We start from the raw sequence: 15,213 nt of genomic DNA on the forward strand, positions 1-15,213 counted from the left end.
AAACATAAAGGAACTGCCATCATCATCTTTTATATTTCACCAAAAAGGACCTGGGGCATGCAAAATTTAACACAGCTGCCCTTAGACAGAGATCATCTGAAGGAAAGCTGGGAGCTACATCTTGACTTTCAGAATTTTGAGACTGTAATTTTCTCACATGATGCTCTAATATCAGTAACTGGTGCATCTGAGCAATGGCAGCTGTGGGAAGGACACTGCCAAACTTGGAGCAAACCTTCCAGAGGTGACATATATGCTCACTTAGCACAATGCTCCATATCCCTTTGAAAGTAGATTTAAATAAAGGCTGCAAGGCTGAAGTCTCCGCTGTCTGAGATCAAAGAGGGTTTCTGTCCCAAAACTCCCTCCTCAACGTTTTTCACATCCAGATTATTCTAGATGCTGTTACTGTAGCTGGTCCATGGTGATCACCTGAGAAGCTTATTTGGCATCCATTAATCCCATCAAAAGTGAGCTGTCGCTAAAAAGAGGTATCACAAAAGTGATAACACTACAGAGAGCTCAATGTGCATTGTTTCGAATTTACCTCTGCAATTTTCTCAGGCTCTTACTTGCTTCCTTTGTAAGCCCTGTACAACCTGCTGTGAATCACTTGCTCTGTTTCACCTTGGACCTCTCTTATCACCAGAGAGGAGGTTGCTGGAGGCCCAGCCACTATAGCCCTGGGGGCTGGCACAGAACACATGAGGAGAAATAAACATTGTAATTTTTCTGGCTGGCTGTCCCTTTTTGTTTTGTTGGTTTTATGTTTGTTTTTTTTCAAGTCTATTAATGCAACATATTATCAAGTCATAGCCAGCTACCTGTAGAGCTGGAGGTCTGTTTTTGTTAGGACTAATTATATTAAGCACTGGAATGTGGTAGTTTATGGAGTGTGTGAGGCAGGTATCCATCAAACCATTTGCAAATTATATACTGGAAGTGCTGTTCAAGATCCTGAACATTACCCTCTAGTGTTACTAATCCTTTATGCAGATATGTGCTGTTTAATTGCCAGTTGGGAATTACAATGACACGTTACATGACTAATTTTTCAAACTGCAATTGTACTATTTCCCCCACCCTCCTCCTTAGACTTTTCCTGTCAATCTCCTTTCACTCTACTCTGTTGCTGTTTCTCTTGCCAGAACCACCTTCTTTGGTAGCAACTGCAACACTGCAATACAGTATTTAAATGTACCACACAGAATGGACTCAATAAAGTATGCTTTTACAGGTCTCAAAACCAACCCTCTCTACCCCAAACCTATGTAAGACTGCTTTGAAAGCTGGTGTCTCTCAAGAATATTCAATTTCTAATTATAATTTCCATTAGGAGAAAAATAACCACTGTTGCCACACTATGCTCAGGACTAACATAGACACTAGATAAGTACGTCTTCTGTGCGAGTGGTCTCGTTTCTTTACTCAGAGAAAGAGTTTCAGGGAGCAGTGCTGATACAGACCTGTTCCAAAATATTAGCCTTAAATTTCCTCACATCCAATAGTCCTTTGAGCCTAGATGCAAAACACAAGAGGGCATTTTGTGATAGGTCACAATGCCAAAGACTGAAAAGCACCAGTTGTAATGTGGTGGGGTTTTTTAAAACATGTAAGAGAACTACTTCACACACACACACACACACACACACACACCCCCTTCCCCGAGATGAATGGCTCAGGATTTCTGAAGCACAGGAGGCAGAGTCATTAAAAATGTAGCTCACAATGGAGCTCCATTCACACTTCTCAGTACAGCACTCTACAGTTTTCTCCCCCAGGACAATTTTCAAACACATGTTTGATCAGAGGTATGCTTTGCCACCACAGACAGAGGCCTGGCTACTGGTGAATTTGCAGGATTGAGACAAGTCATCATAAATTTTTTCCTTGCTAACAGATATTAATTCACTTTTTATCAACCCAGAGTTTGAAAGTTCTTTTGACAGTTGCAACTACCTGAGATACAAAGAACTCAAGAAATCCCCTAGGTTACAAAGTCCTGCAAACACATCAGTGAGACAAAATTACACCTGTGACTCCTGACGCAATAACTACCATTCTTTATATGGGTTTCCTCTATCTCAATTTATATTTAAATATAAATTTATTCAATTTTCTATATTCCAGGCACTGTTCTACAAGCCCCTACATCGAGAGCCAGGAAAAACCGCGAACACAAAGCAAATCTGTCATCAGCAAATTGAAAACAATGCGAGCCATGATGTCTCCATTACACTGTTAATCTCACATACAACCTCAGAGCATGATTGACGATGGGAAACAGTATTTCCTAATTAGATGAACAAACTTTCATTCAACACTAATTATCTCTTGGGACCTTAATGAAAAGAGAAGGAGGGCTCTTTCAGTCTGGGGCCTGGAGAAGCACCCCACAAGTCTTCACATCAATGGACAGAAACAGAGACGAAACCAAAAAGAACCAGTATGGGCATCTGATTCCCATGTATAGCCCAGAGACATCATTTGCTGAATTACAACAACAAGTTTTACAGCATATTAAATTTCAAATCAAAACAATCAGGACAGGCAGTATTACAGATCCAGCACTCACACCCACCTCATTACCTTACAAAGATTCCTTCCCAAAGCAAAAATGTTCATTCAGGGAAGGCACTGGCCGCTCAGTCACAGAACAGCCCTCGAACAAAGGGACTAACAAAACCCCTCCAAAAGAGTGTTAGCAACTCCCTGTTGGCTTCTAACATCTAGAGACAAAAGCCAAACTGTAAAGGCACACCACACTGATTCCCAGAAACGTAGAGAATTTTCAAGTATTTTGGTGGGGGATGGGGGTATGAGGAGAACGGAAGGCATATTTGGTATGATTATTTTTATGTTGTCCCTCAGTATTTTCCAGTTACTGTGAAGAATTTTCATTCTTCTACAGCACCTTTCTGATGAAAACAATTTATCAAGGTAAATCCCAAGCGCACTACAAATCCGATACTAATCTGAAAACAAAAGGGTTTTTTTTCCTGTGATGAAATGGCACTTCCAAAGAGTTCACAACTTCTGCAAACAAAAGGGTTCTGGTTTCAGGCAATTTTTATTTAGGCACTCTTTCAAAATTCAATCTTCATTTTTTGAAGCTGCTTCTGCAGAAATAATTAAATAAAAAAGAATAAAACAGCTTGAAATGAATGGGGGTACAAACTCAAAGACAGCTTTAGGTCAGAGATGGCTTTTCCACTATGTTAACATGATCTTATTTGTGAATAGATAAAGATAAATGAAAGATCAATGAAAGAGCTTTCTGTTAGCTCCTGGGCTAAAATGGACAAGATGTTTGCCTGGACAGCGCTAGCAAAAGACGCAGGTGGGATGTAAGACAGGAAAGTGCATGAAACGCACTTCCAGTACAGGTAACTGGCAACCATCACCACTTAGTTCATGATCCACAAATCTAGGGTCATATTTTGAAAGCTGAGAGAGTGGAAGATGTAAGAAGAGTAATTAACTCTCTAACCAGACTCATGCAGTGCTTATCTAAAAGAAGACTTCACAAAAACCTAGATGCAGAAAAGATACGCTACTACAAAAAAAGTACAAGAAACCCAAATACTTAATTCAGCACACAAGTTTGGAAAACCTCATCTTTGTCAGAAACAGAGCAATTGCTTTTTCCACCTTCCTTTTCCCTCAAGTTGAAGAAGCAGGATGAAACATGTGAATGTAGAATCTCATTCTTACCAGAGACACTTAAGCAGTGAGTGCTTCAGTGTCTATTTCATGTGAGAGGTGGGCCTGAACAATAGGAACATGGAGTGACTTATTTATTGATGTGGTCAATCTTTTTTAAAATGACAAATTAAATTCTCACTTTAACTTCTGAGGTAACACAAGAACACTTTAAGAGGGTAATACTGCAAACTGCACTAGCCAGAGGAAAGACACATTTGTTACTGCCATTCGATGCCACTGGCTACAAGTCTGGAGGATTTCCAATTTTCTCACCAAGAAGAAAAACCCCTTTGTTAACGACAGCATTTATAATGCTTCTAAGGGTACCCACACGTAATTGGGCAGCTGTTCACAGTTAACAGGATAAATCTTTTGGAGAAAAAAAAAGCACTGAGGAAGCATAGAGCTCCTTTATCAATAGCAAGTAGGATAAAAATAATATAATTTGGCAAAATAATCTGAATTACTTGTGGACAGTCAAAATAGTCTTCATATACAGACTATAATGAGAGAGTCAGAGAGGCATACAATACAGGTATAAAATAGCCTTCTCTCCTTGTGCAAGTTATATAGAAGCTATTTAGCTTTAGTATGTGGTGCTTTAGTGGGAGAAGAATCTTCCTTCACTGCACCATGGCACCACCTCCCGGTTCCTCAACTCACAGTGGGCCCCACCACACATATGAATAGAAGCCGAAAAGGGCATGCACACAGCATGTCCCTTGGGGACTGGCAGAGTGCAGGCCATAAGCTGTCTTCACTCCTTAAGGTGGGATTGTCAGCCTCAGCTGAAGCAACAGACCAATTTCTGTACTTTGTTACAGCTTGGTGTTTGCACAAATACAACAGAAGAAAACAGGAAGACTCACCAAATGCTGAAACAAACATACATCAAACCAGGTAGCAATCTTTCACTCGTGCTAATTAAAAAATGTTCAGTGATATGTCTATGTGAAAGGGCACTCTGCTCTGCTTAAAGCTACCGCTGGAGTGTTAACCACAGCACGACTTCTTGCTTTATCACATACATTTTATGATGAACAGCACATGAAGTTCCAGTTGCAGAATTGACACAATTTCCATTAATTGTGTTCTATACTTACGGTTTTCCATCTCAGGTACTGTAAGGCATGATGTCCCCACCTGACACTTAAGTGCCCATACTTAAAGAATCTTGTGCAATTTTAATTAGCTTTTAATTTGTCACCTTCACTGAAAGTCCCTCAGCTTTTGCAAAACTGAAAGGCTAAGTAAGTCCAACCTATAATTTGTATGCTGCTTATTATGAGGAATAACTCTGTTACATCCTTTCATATCCAGCTCCTCCCAGGTTAGCAGTCCCAATATTTTTGCACGTTATTTACGTAATATTTATTCCTACTAGGGAAAACGTTTAATAGCCTTTCTTACAATGACTTGCTGAAGGTAGGTGAAGCCAAACACAAGCAAGCATTTATATATTAACATTGAACATAAAGCCATGATACTCTACCCCTCATTCATTCCCTACAAGAATCCAAGCACTTACCTTTCTGTGCAACTGAGAAACCCAAAGGCTTAGCCATGTTGACTGCAGCAAAACTCATCTAATAAAAGTACATTAATAACACTTAGTGCTTTACAACCAGAGCACTTAACTTTTCAACCACTCACCTCCAAGGCCTCAGGATCATCAAATCCATTCTGCACATGGGGAAACCTGATACATGGAAATTTCCCCAAGGTCACTTGACAGCTAAAACTGGGAACCAGAGTTTCTAAAACACTGATTACTCCTCCAGGCGTTCAGGCACACGTTCACTTCCAAGGCTACTTAAAGCTAGAAAACATCACCTAATTAGCACTTGTATTTAGCTGTTTTAATAGAACTCTCTTTCCTACTCTCCTCTTCAATTCCATTTTTAGATGCTTTTCTTAAAGCTGAGTGCAGCAATGCAGTCTACTGTATGTTATACAAGTTCAGTTTTATTCTGTCTTGCAGAAATGAAATCTTCACAGTGCATACTTCAAAATAATTAAGATAGATCAGTATAGCAAAAAACCCAGCAGAGATCAACCTGTCAAAGCAACTAGTTTGCACATTTCTCTCTCTCCTCATCAAGTTAGGGAACAACTGAATAAACCAAAGACTGTTCTTGGCTTCTGTGCAAAATCAAAGCTCTTGTCCTTGCTCTTCATGGGTACAGTGAACAAAAGGATATGCTGTCTATGATCTACTGTGATGCTAAAGCATGGTAAGGACAAGAAGGTCAAGAGGCAGGATACAAAACAAAGAGACAGGGGCAGGATAAGGAGGAAGAAAAAAAATTGAATAGAGCAGCATGCATTTTTGGAAGGAATTGCATCAATTTCTACAAGTATATACATCTGAGAAGAATAATTTTCACTGCAATTTACTTAAAATTAGTAAATGCTTTAAGTACAATATGAACGGGATCATTCAGAGAATTTTTTAAAAAGCAGAACAAGAGCCATATGGGTCAAATGAAGACAACATGCACATGGTAGAACTAAGACTTAATTATCTGTGCTATGCCACAGAGCAAGTGAACGTTCCTACACAATTCTATGATCTCGGAAGCAAAAACACATTTCCTGGCATTTACTTGACAATGTCACAGCTTCCAAGTTCTGTAGAAGTTCTCACTAATGTCAGACAGGGACCTCAAACAGCAGAAATAGCAACTGTCACAAAACTGTACACAAAGCTCCAAGCTATGGCTGAGGCAGACTACCTAAAATACATTTCGGCTTCCTTTTACCAGATGGTTGAGCCTGCTTGAAAGCAAAACACAATTGCTAAGCAGCATTATATCTTCCTTAGTTTTCCACAACTAAGTCCTGAAACTGTTTTGTTACAGCCAAATGCACTGACAAACAAATACAAAGTTCAGTTATTAACTAGAAGTACTACTTTTCCTCAAGTACCATACCAAGGTTTTGCCAAATTTTGGTGCTTTTTTCCTCTTTTTCCCTCTAAAGACTGTAAAGAGTTTTACACTAAAAGTTGCATCAGCTAAGCAGAAGAGATGTATCCTATCGGTAGGCTAACTTCAACTCCATCATGTTTCCACAAATACCTGCTTTGTTCTGCTGACATTAAAACACATTACATTGTTTTACAGAGCCCTCCAAACAAAACCGTATTAAATATAAAGGTTTTATTTAGGACTGTTCCTGAGGCTGGCAAAGCTTCTTTCTATTTGAAGAGTGTTCTGCCTGCCAAGTGAGTCTAGACTTTTATTTTCTGTTGCAATTTTCATTTTATCAGAAGCATTGCTCCACTTCTACATTAGTGCTAATTCCAATACAAGTCAGTTGCAGAAAAATGTACTGGGTTCTGCAAGTAGACTAGACCTTAATGCATTTCCTCAAACCTCACTCTGATGTGCATTACAAATCCCCATGGCATATCTAATTAGTCTAGCTAATTTTCAAGTTCCAGTGAGACAATTACATTTGCTACTGACGCAAATTGTTACAGTCTAGTTATATTTGACCAGGCACCTCAACAAACTCAAAAGAAAATGTAATGAACATTCAGCCATAACTCTGGATTGAAGAGTCAATGAAGGTAATTGAGATACTTTTGCTTTCTTCATTTTAAAAGCAGCAGTTAAATTGGGAGTACGAAAACCAAAGTTAATAAAAAAAGAGCAGTTCTCCTAAACTTTCAAATAAATCTGTGCTGCAAGCAACCAGTGCGACAATTTTTGGGACCCAGTTTGAGCCACCCAAAACATCACTTTTGACTGCAGGAAGTCTGAGTATGTGCAGCATGACTGTTTTTTCACTAGTTAATGACACAAAAAAGAAAAGGACCAGTGACTAGGTCTCTGTCTCTTAATAGCTGTTACTAGCAAAGGACCATCAGCAACATAGCAGCTCTTACAAAGCAGAATAATGACTTCCTGCAGACCCTCTTACCCATGGCCTGGCCCAAGAAAGCAAAGCAAGAGTCCACTAAGTGATGCACTCTCATCACCTGAGCAAGAGTTTTGAGAACAAGTGAGAAAATTACACAACGCATGGATGTGAAGGCATGAAAGGATTAGGTGCCCATGCTCCCACTCACAACAGAGACAGAAATCTTTTGACATACAGATGGTGAGACCAGAAGAAGTGAACCAAGAATGCAGAGGGATTCATGCATGATACTCATGAAAAGCTGAGGTGGACAGCCAGTTGTTTGTACACCTTATTTTGGATTGGACTCTACATACTCATACTACAGTCCAGAAGTAAAATGCAATTAGTTTAGAAAACCTGCAAAAATACACATTTTAATGGATTATGCTAGTTTAAAAAATTATTTTTATTAGTACAAGTGTTAAACTGGAAAGCAGAGTATCACAAGCAGGGTGTTCTGGGATACGGCTCCTTGAAGAATGGAAAAGTGGTCTCAGGCACATGGAAAGCATGCCCTATTTCTATTAAATGAGCAAAGAACCTCTGTGTCTGGCATCAAAAGCATTAATCCAGAGGGCAAAGAAACTGTGCCTGGAATCTACTAAGCCAAGAAGACTTAAAAAGTACGGACCTCAGCAAGCTGCCTAAATACATTGTCTGACAGGTGTCTAACAAGGAGACATTGTACAAAGCTTTGGAAGAATCCCAACTGCACTATACAAATCAAAACCTTGAAATGAGTATTACATAACTTTAGCATAGAGTACTTACAGACTAAGAAGATACATATGAGAGAAGAAAACCCCAAGAACATTAATAATAGTATTCAGAGATAACTCCAAATCAAAAAGCATTTGCAGAATGTGTGCTAAATCTGGGAAATTGGGAAATTGAAGGAAGGTTCTCCTGTTCTTCAGAAGATTAATTCCGACATTGCTGTAAAGACATTTTTGAGCCTGAAATTCCATACCAAGCCCAATTTCTGACTTTTAAAAGATGCATTGCAACAGGAGATGTGCTTTAAAGGAATTCAAACACCAAAGTTTTCATTGGCTTATTAATGATGAGTTTTCTGCTTTTGGAAGAAGTAGAGATTAACTTCTTTGACCGTTTTTCTACAAATGTTCTATGTTTCAAATGCCAACCTGAATTTTTGCTCTCTGCTAAATGCTAATACAGCTCTCTGCCATGGAAGATGAAAAATCATCTTCAACAGAACAGGTATCTCCACTATGGTCAAGCCTTGAAAGACTAACTCAACATGTCAGATTTTCTTCAGTGTCAACCTCACCTTGGCATGGGAATCTGCCAGGACACTATTTAAAACCTACCAAAGTTGATGTCACTCATTCAGAGGAAGATAATAGGAAATAAGAGAGTCTAAAGAAAAGGGTACAACTCCCAGGAGGACTTTAAACCCAGATTGAAGGGCTTCACTTGATTACATCTCCTTTGTAGCCTTTTATACTGGAGAAAACTGCTTGTGACATCAGAGAGCTCATTGACATATTCTAAATACATACTGGACATAAAACTCAGGGTTATTTGAGTACTGCTGTAGTGACGAGCTGATGAGCACAAACTGGTAGAACACGGTCTTCAGATTTTTCTAGCCCACTACAGCTCACTATCTATTGTGCAGTAAGATGTGCAGGCAAGTAACAGCTAAACCCAGAAACACCTCCACTACCTGTGCTGCCTTATCAAAGGAAAAAATAAAAGACACAAGGAGAGGAGCTGGAGAGGGGCAGGAGAACACAGTCCACCTGAGGAATAAGTCACTGAGAAGACAACAGGAACTCACAACAGACTGTTGTGTTTTCCCCTGTGTTTTTTCCTAGAAGAAATACTGAGAATTAAAACCCAAAAAATCATACCACCCCACCCCAGAACACAAGTCCCCACCAGATCAAAATACATCAGCACTTCCTAAGGAATACTAGCCCCTGACCTACCTACAGGGATTTGTAAGTAGTACAGTCCAATAAACTGGAACATAAAATGATTAGTAGCAGTGTTAGTTAATTTATTCACTGAAAAATAACTCAAGCTATGTCTCAGGTCTCATAAATAAAGAAAATGTTTTTATAACTGAGTTACAGGTGGGTGGCTCTGAGGGCTGCACAGGATTGTGGGAAAAGCCCTGACTTCAAGGGTCAGAAATAGCATTTTTGTAATATAGCTATAGATTTTTCTTCTGAAATTAAATTCTTCTGAGGCATTTTCTGTGGAGTCAGCAAAAGGTATTTTACGTGCAGTTCATCAGCATCCACAAACCTGGCTGCCGTGCTGCTGCCCGTATGGGTGAACTCGGGTTAAATGGAAGAAAAAGGTGTAATATGAAATGGTTGAATGACTAAGTTAGAAACAAGCACTGGCTCCACAGCTCTGTGTTGCTGGAAAAGATACTCCTGTCATTCATCTGCCTCCTCACCAGGGAAAAGGGGGTTTCTGTAGGTTTTCCCAGGTAAAAAGTGGAGAAGGATCAGGTGCCCCAAAGAACACAACCACTTTCACCTTCAAAGACTGATGTTTGGAAATACAGCATCGTCCATCTGGGATCCCTATGATTTTAAGGACCTGTGTCAAAGGACACACACTTAATTCACAGATACTATAGGAGAGCTTACATTTCAAGTGGGTGTTAATGGGAAACAAGAGGGAATAGGAAGGCTTTGGTGAGCACAGGAGTATCATACAGCATTGCAAAGGGACTTGTCTCTTGTCTTCATCCTGCATTCTCCACTAAAGAGAAAGATGAAGAAGAAACAGCCATCTTTGTCACATATGCTCAGCTGATTTAGTCACCAGTGGGCAAAACTAAACCATAAGGAAATGAGTTACTTCATTCACCCTTCTCGTCTGAGTTAAAGGGTCTTGATCAGGACTACTGTCACCACAGCTACGGCTGCTTTTGGAACTTGGAGACAGGGACTATCAGTCACCTTCCAAGGAACAGCCCCTCTGCTACTGGTAAGTATTTTGCTTTGTTTTTCTGGTGCTATCTTTAATTGTTGGGGCTCAGCTACCCTCAGAAGGGTGAGATAGTGAATCCCTGATACCCTTTGCAAATAGAGGCCCGGCAACATATTCTTAACAGATGTTATGAATTATAACAGGTTGCACTGCTATTTTCTTTGGGTACTTGCCAAAGTAAGCTCAAGGCATCCCTACCAATAAGCTGGCATTTAGAAAAGCACTCTAAAACACAGTCACAGCTGGATGATCTCTTCACAAATATTCTTCCTTCCATTCCCGACTCATCAGTGGCATTAGCTGCCAAACTATTAACTGCCTTACCACCATCTGTGCTCAGGTTCCATTAGTAACCCAGGAGTTTCAGGACATCCCAGTCCTGCACAAGCCATGCCCAATTACTGCCTGCTGTTACATCAGTCCAGCTAAACAAGCCTGGCAAATGCAACAGGTAACCAAACGCTCTCGGAACAAATTAACCTCTACAAAAACCAGGCACGTCAGGAACAAATCAACCCCTACATAAACAGGTACTTCATGTCCTATCCCACCAGAGTTAACTACTGACAAATACAAGGAAAAGCTCAGGTCAGGCCACAGCTGCTTTGCACAGGTTGTTGAACAAAAGCCTTTACCTTGCTTGCTGACAGACACTGCAAATCCAAGCTTTCTCCTTCTTATGGTAAGTGCTGCAGCTCTTGCAGATGTTGTACTTGCATTCTTGGCACTGTCGCTTGCTGTTGATAAGAAATGTGAAAGGGGAACAGCAGCGAATGCAGCAGTGCTCATTGAACTTCTGCTGCTTGGAAAGGATGCTGCACTTGTTGCCTTCTTCATCCAACTTCTGCTTCATTTCGCTGGAATAAAAAGGGAAAGAACAAAAATATAAACAAAATTTCAATTGCAAATCTTTCTCCTCTTTTCACATATTCATGTTATACTCTACAAATAACTTTTGCAGATGTGAAATGAATATGAGAAATGCATATTCTAAATTTAGAATTGGGAAGCAAAAACTCCTATGTTCCCTTAAGTCACCCATGGTCAACCCACTTAAACTCTCCCTGAGTCACAAACCAGAGCAAAATTTACTTGGTTCCAGAGAGACAACCCCAAGGAAGCCAGGTTGCTGCTCCAGGCACTCCAGATGTGCCAGGCCATAGATGCCATGTGAATATTCAGGGCTGTCCTCAGAACCCTTTACAAATCAAAAACCAGTTTATGGAAGTCAAAAAGCTTGGTGTACAGTAATAAAAAAATCCTTCCGACCAATAGTTTTGAAAACAAAAAGTTTGCTTAGATCTGACCCATGGGGTCATATTAATCATAATAGCTCCAAATTGTCAAGTGATGTTAATGACATCCTTCATTTCAGAGAGATTTGGGTGCTTTACTAGTTAGGACCAATATTAAGACAACTGCCAACTGTGAAAGTTTTTTCAGGCACTCTGCATAACATTTCTTCTATTCCTAAGTATTCTAGCAGAAGAGCTCATTTATTAAAAAAATTGAAATAAATTGTGCATGTGCAGTATTAAGTGAATTGCTATCTCCCATTTTACAGTGCTTTTGATATTTACAAATGAGGCAATATATTCCACGACAGCAGTAATAAAAAAGCATGCAGAAGGAAGAGATGTGAAGGCAGACAAGTCTGCAAACTCATTGCACATTTTCTGACATGTACAACTAGGACATACCCTATGAGAAGAAAAAATTAGAATCAATGAAAAACAAGTAAAATAAACAAGTAAAATCAAAGCTTTTAACACAGCATATACATACTTGTATTCATTCTATTTCACAGAATTAGTGGTGAGTACCTTACTATTTCCAATTACTGATAAAAACCACTTATAAGACTAGAGTAACAGAAAAGTCTAAACAAAATTTAGAGGTACCACAAAATAGACTAAATTGCAAGAGGACTTAATCATGACATGCTGACTTACTCTTAAATTCATGTTTAAATATCTTGCTACAGGAAAAAAGAATACACTTATTGCATACTTATTCAGGAACTCAACCAAGATCATCCATTAACATTATTATAAGCCAAGTCTGGAATTTGAAAAAGAATCACATTACTAGGCTATACATCAACTTATTTGCCACTTCTTCCTCAGATTCATTACTCAAAATAAAACCAGCCTGTTTTATGAAAATCTGACAGGTCAATTCTAAACCTCAAGTCTAAAAGACAAGTAAAGCAGTGATCTAAACCATATAATTTTTGAACTCGCACATACATCATATTTAAGCATATTCCTGATATATGACTTTTATAAATTTAAAATTTGAAAATGATGTGTGTTTCTGCTGTGCACACCCTATACAAGGGTTTGACTAAATTAGACTAGGTGTTGAAGCTGATACTCTTTGGACTTTCAAGTAAATAATCTTTCTTTAGGATTTTTTTTTGTCCAGATGGCAGAACATGCTTGTTTTGCCACATTTTTACAGAATGTGCAAGAGGAGAAAGGTAAGAGATTATCATGTAAGAGACAAATGTCTGAATTATGCAAGTCAAACTGGCTTCCTCAGGTAAACTGATGGAACTATCCCAGAGATTCAATGGGATGGCTAGATTAATTTGCCCTAATCTCCATTACTCCCTCCCACCTTGGTTCTACGTGGACAATCTTCCTCGTGGAACAAGAGAGGAAGTGAACTGTCTCCACGTCACTCCCCCATCCACAGGAGGCATGCTGATCTGTAGCACTGGGGCGAGACACAGCACTATTTCTGCACAGAAGGTCAGGCAGGAACTCCAGGTCCCAGAACAAAAGCTGGTGAAGGTGAGGGCTGTATGATTCCAGGAGGATTTCTGGCATAGAAAAGTGTTTGGCAGGCCAAGATGCTGCAATCTTTGCCTCAGGATAGGGACCCCAGGCAGCAGATGCTGGCCTTCCCATTAATTGAGAATTGCTAAGGAATCGGGGTCCAGGGGAGTGATGAAAGAAGAGATTTTTGCCCTTACGGAGTTCTATTATCTCCCAGAATTAGAAACATAGATGCTTGGTAGTATCAGCCCACACACTCAACCTTGTCATGCTCAGTGGCATTTTGAACCCTCATTAGGGCTCTGATGCATGATATCAAGATAAACCAGAGAAGCAAAGCCACCAATTAGAGGGCTACAATAATGCTTACAATATAAAACCAGGGAGTTTTGTTCACAACAGAGCTAATAAAGCCTGATACCTAGAAAAAGCTGAGCACACACTGAAATCTTTTCATCAGAACAGGCATTAATTATACCTCTCTCCTCTATCTGGCTGCCAGTATTCATCATAGTGGTAGAACTCAATATCATTAAGGCATCTGCCTCAGTGCTAAACAGGATTAAAATCGGCCAATGGATTAAAAAAGTAAATAGGATAGGGTTGGACAGGCTGGGAGAGAGAGAGCGTGATAGAAAAAGCCTCATTTCCACAGAAAACCAGGCAGAACAGAAAAGAAAGCAATGCACGTCTCTGACAGCTGTAGCAAATTAAGGTTCTCAGGCACTGCCTGCCAAAGGGTATTCTATAAGGAGTCAAATGGCAAAAGGGACTGTCAACTGGACTTGTCATTTGAAGCCAAAAGGCTCCTCTCCAAACTCTTTCCTTGGAAGCAAAACATGGGTTTCATATAGAAGTGAAGTGTTGCCTAACTCTGGTGGGCAATTCAACCTGCCTGGTTTGAGGAAAATTACTTGAAGTGAAAAGCAGGCACTGGTTTACTGTCAGCAATGCTGAGAAAACCTTACTTGCACATAACTCCAGATGGGTGATCACTGGGTGATCGCTGTGAGTGGGATGATGTGGGCTTCAATCTTGATACACTGAGAAAGTTTGTGGCACTGAAAATCAGGAGGTACAAGCTGAACCTCAAGGCATCCCAAGTTTGAAAGCCTCAGGCTTTACCTTCAGGATGTTTAAATGGCAAGAAGATTGTAAGAATGTTCTAAGGAAAGGGGAGCAGCCAACAACAACTGATTGTCTCATGAAGTGAAACTCGCTTCCAAAAGGACGACAGCCACCTGTGCAGGAGCTATTCCTAAGAAGCAGGCTGAACCACCCAGACACTGCAAACATTGCCCCTTCCTCCCCAGGCAACACTGTTTCCCCCAACAGAACATAGGTGAGGGGGATGAGACAGAGAATAGAGAGGGAATGCCCCTCGCTCTCTGAATGTGCCCTCATGTGCACTTACTTCTCCAAGGAGGGAACATAATGTATTCAGAGATGTATACCTAGAATATGTGTGCAAATAAAACAAGCAACAAAATATGACTGCACAAAAAATGTCCCTGCTGGGGTAAGCACGGAACAGTGGGAAGCACGAATGACAGGATTTATTCACATCACAAGTCGCAACTGATGGGGCTCAGCTGTTATGGTTATGTGTAACATAGTAATAAGCACCTGTGGAGAAGAGAACTCTTGCTGTGCAAATGAATCTCAGATTGGGTTTCATTTTCTTTCTCAAGTGGTTGCATTTCACCGATTGCTTACAAGTACAAAAGAAGCAAAAAATACTCAATAGGTACCCAGCATGTCTATCACCAAAACCAATTCTGTCAAAGAACATTTTATTTAACTATGAGTTCCAAGTTCCAAATAAGTTCAAAAATATGCA

The 15,213-nt window shown here is 39.9% G+C and overlaps 1 protein-coding gene across 7 annotated transcripts in view; it reads right to left on the reverse strand.

Annotated features, from left to right (window-relative positions):
• Positions 1-15,213, reverse strand: part of MYRIP (myosin VIIA and Rab interacting protein) — a 213,203-nt gene that overhangs the window by 103,603 nt on the left and 94,387 nt on the right. For all 7 annotated transcript variants that reach the window (XM_032106168.1, XM_032106149.1, XM_032106123.1 and 4 more), the window contains exon 3: positions 11,226-11,447. In XM_032106168.1, the coding sequence (XP_031962059.1) occupies positions 11,226-11,447 (222 nt within the window). The remainder of the gene's footprint in view (positions 1-11,225; positions 11,448-15,213) is intronic.

Source organism: Corvus moneduloides, chromosome 1 (assembly GCF_009650955.1).
Source record: "Corvus moneduloides isolate bCorMon1 chromosome 1, bCorMon1.pri, whole genome shotgun sequence".
Classification (NCBI taxonomy): Eukaryota; Metazoa; Chordata; class Aves; order Passeriformes; family Corvidae; genus Corvus; species Corvus moneduloides.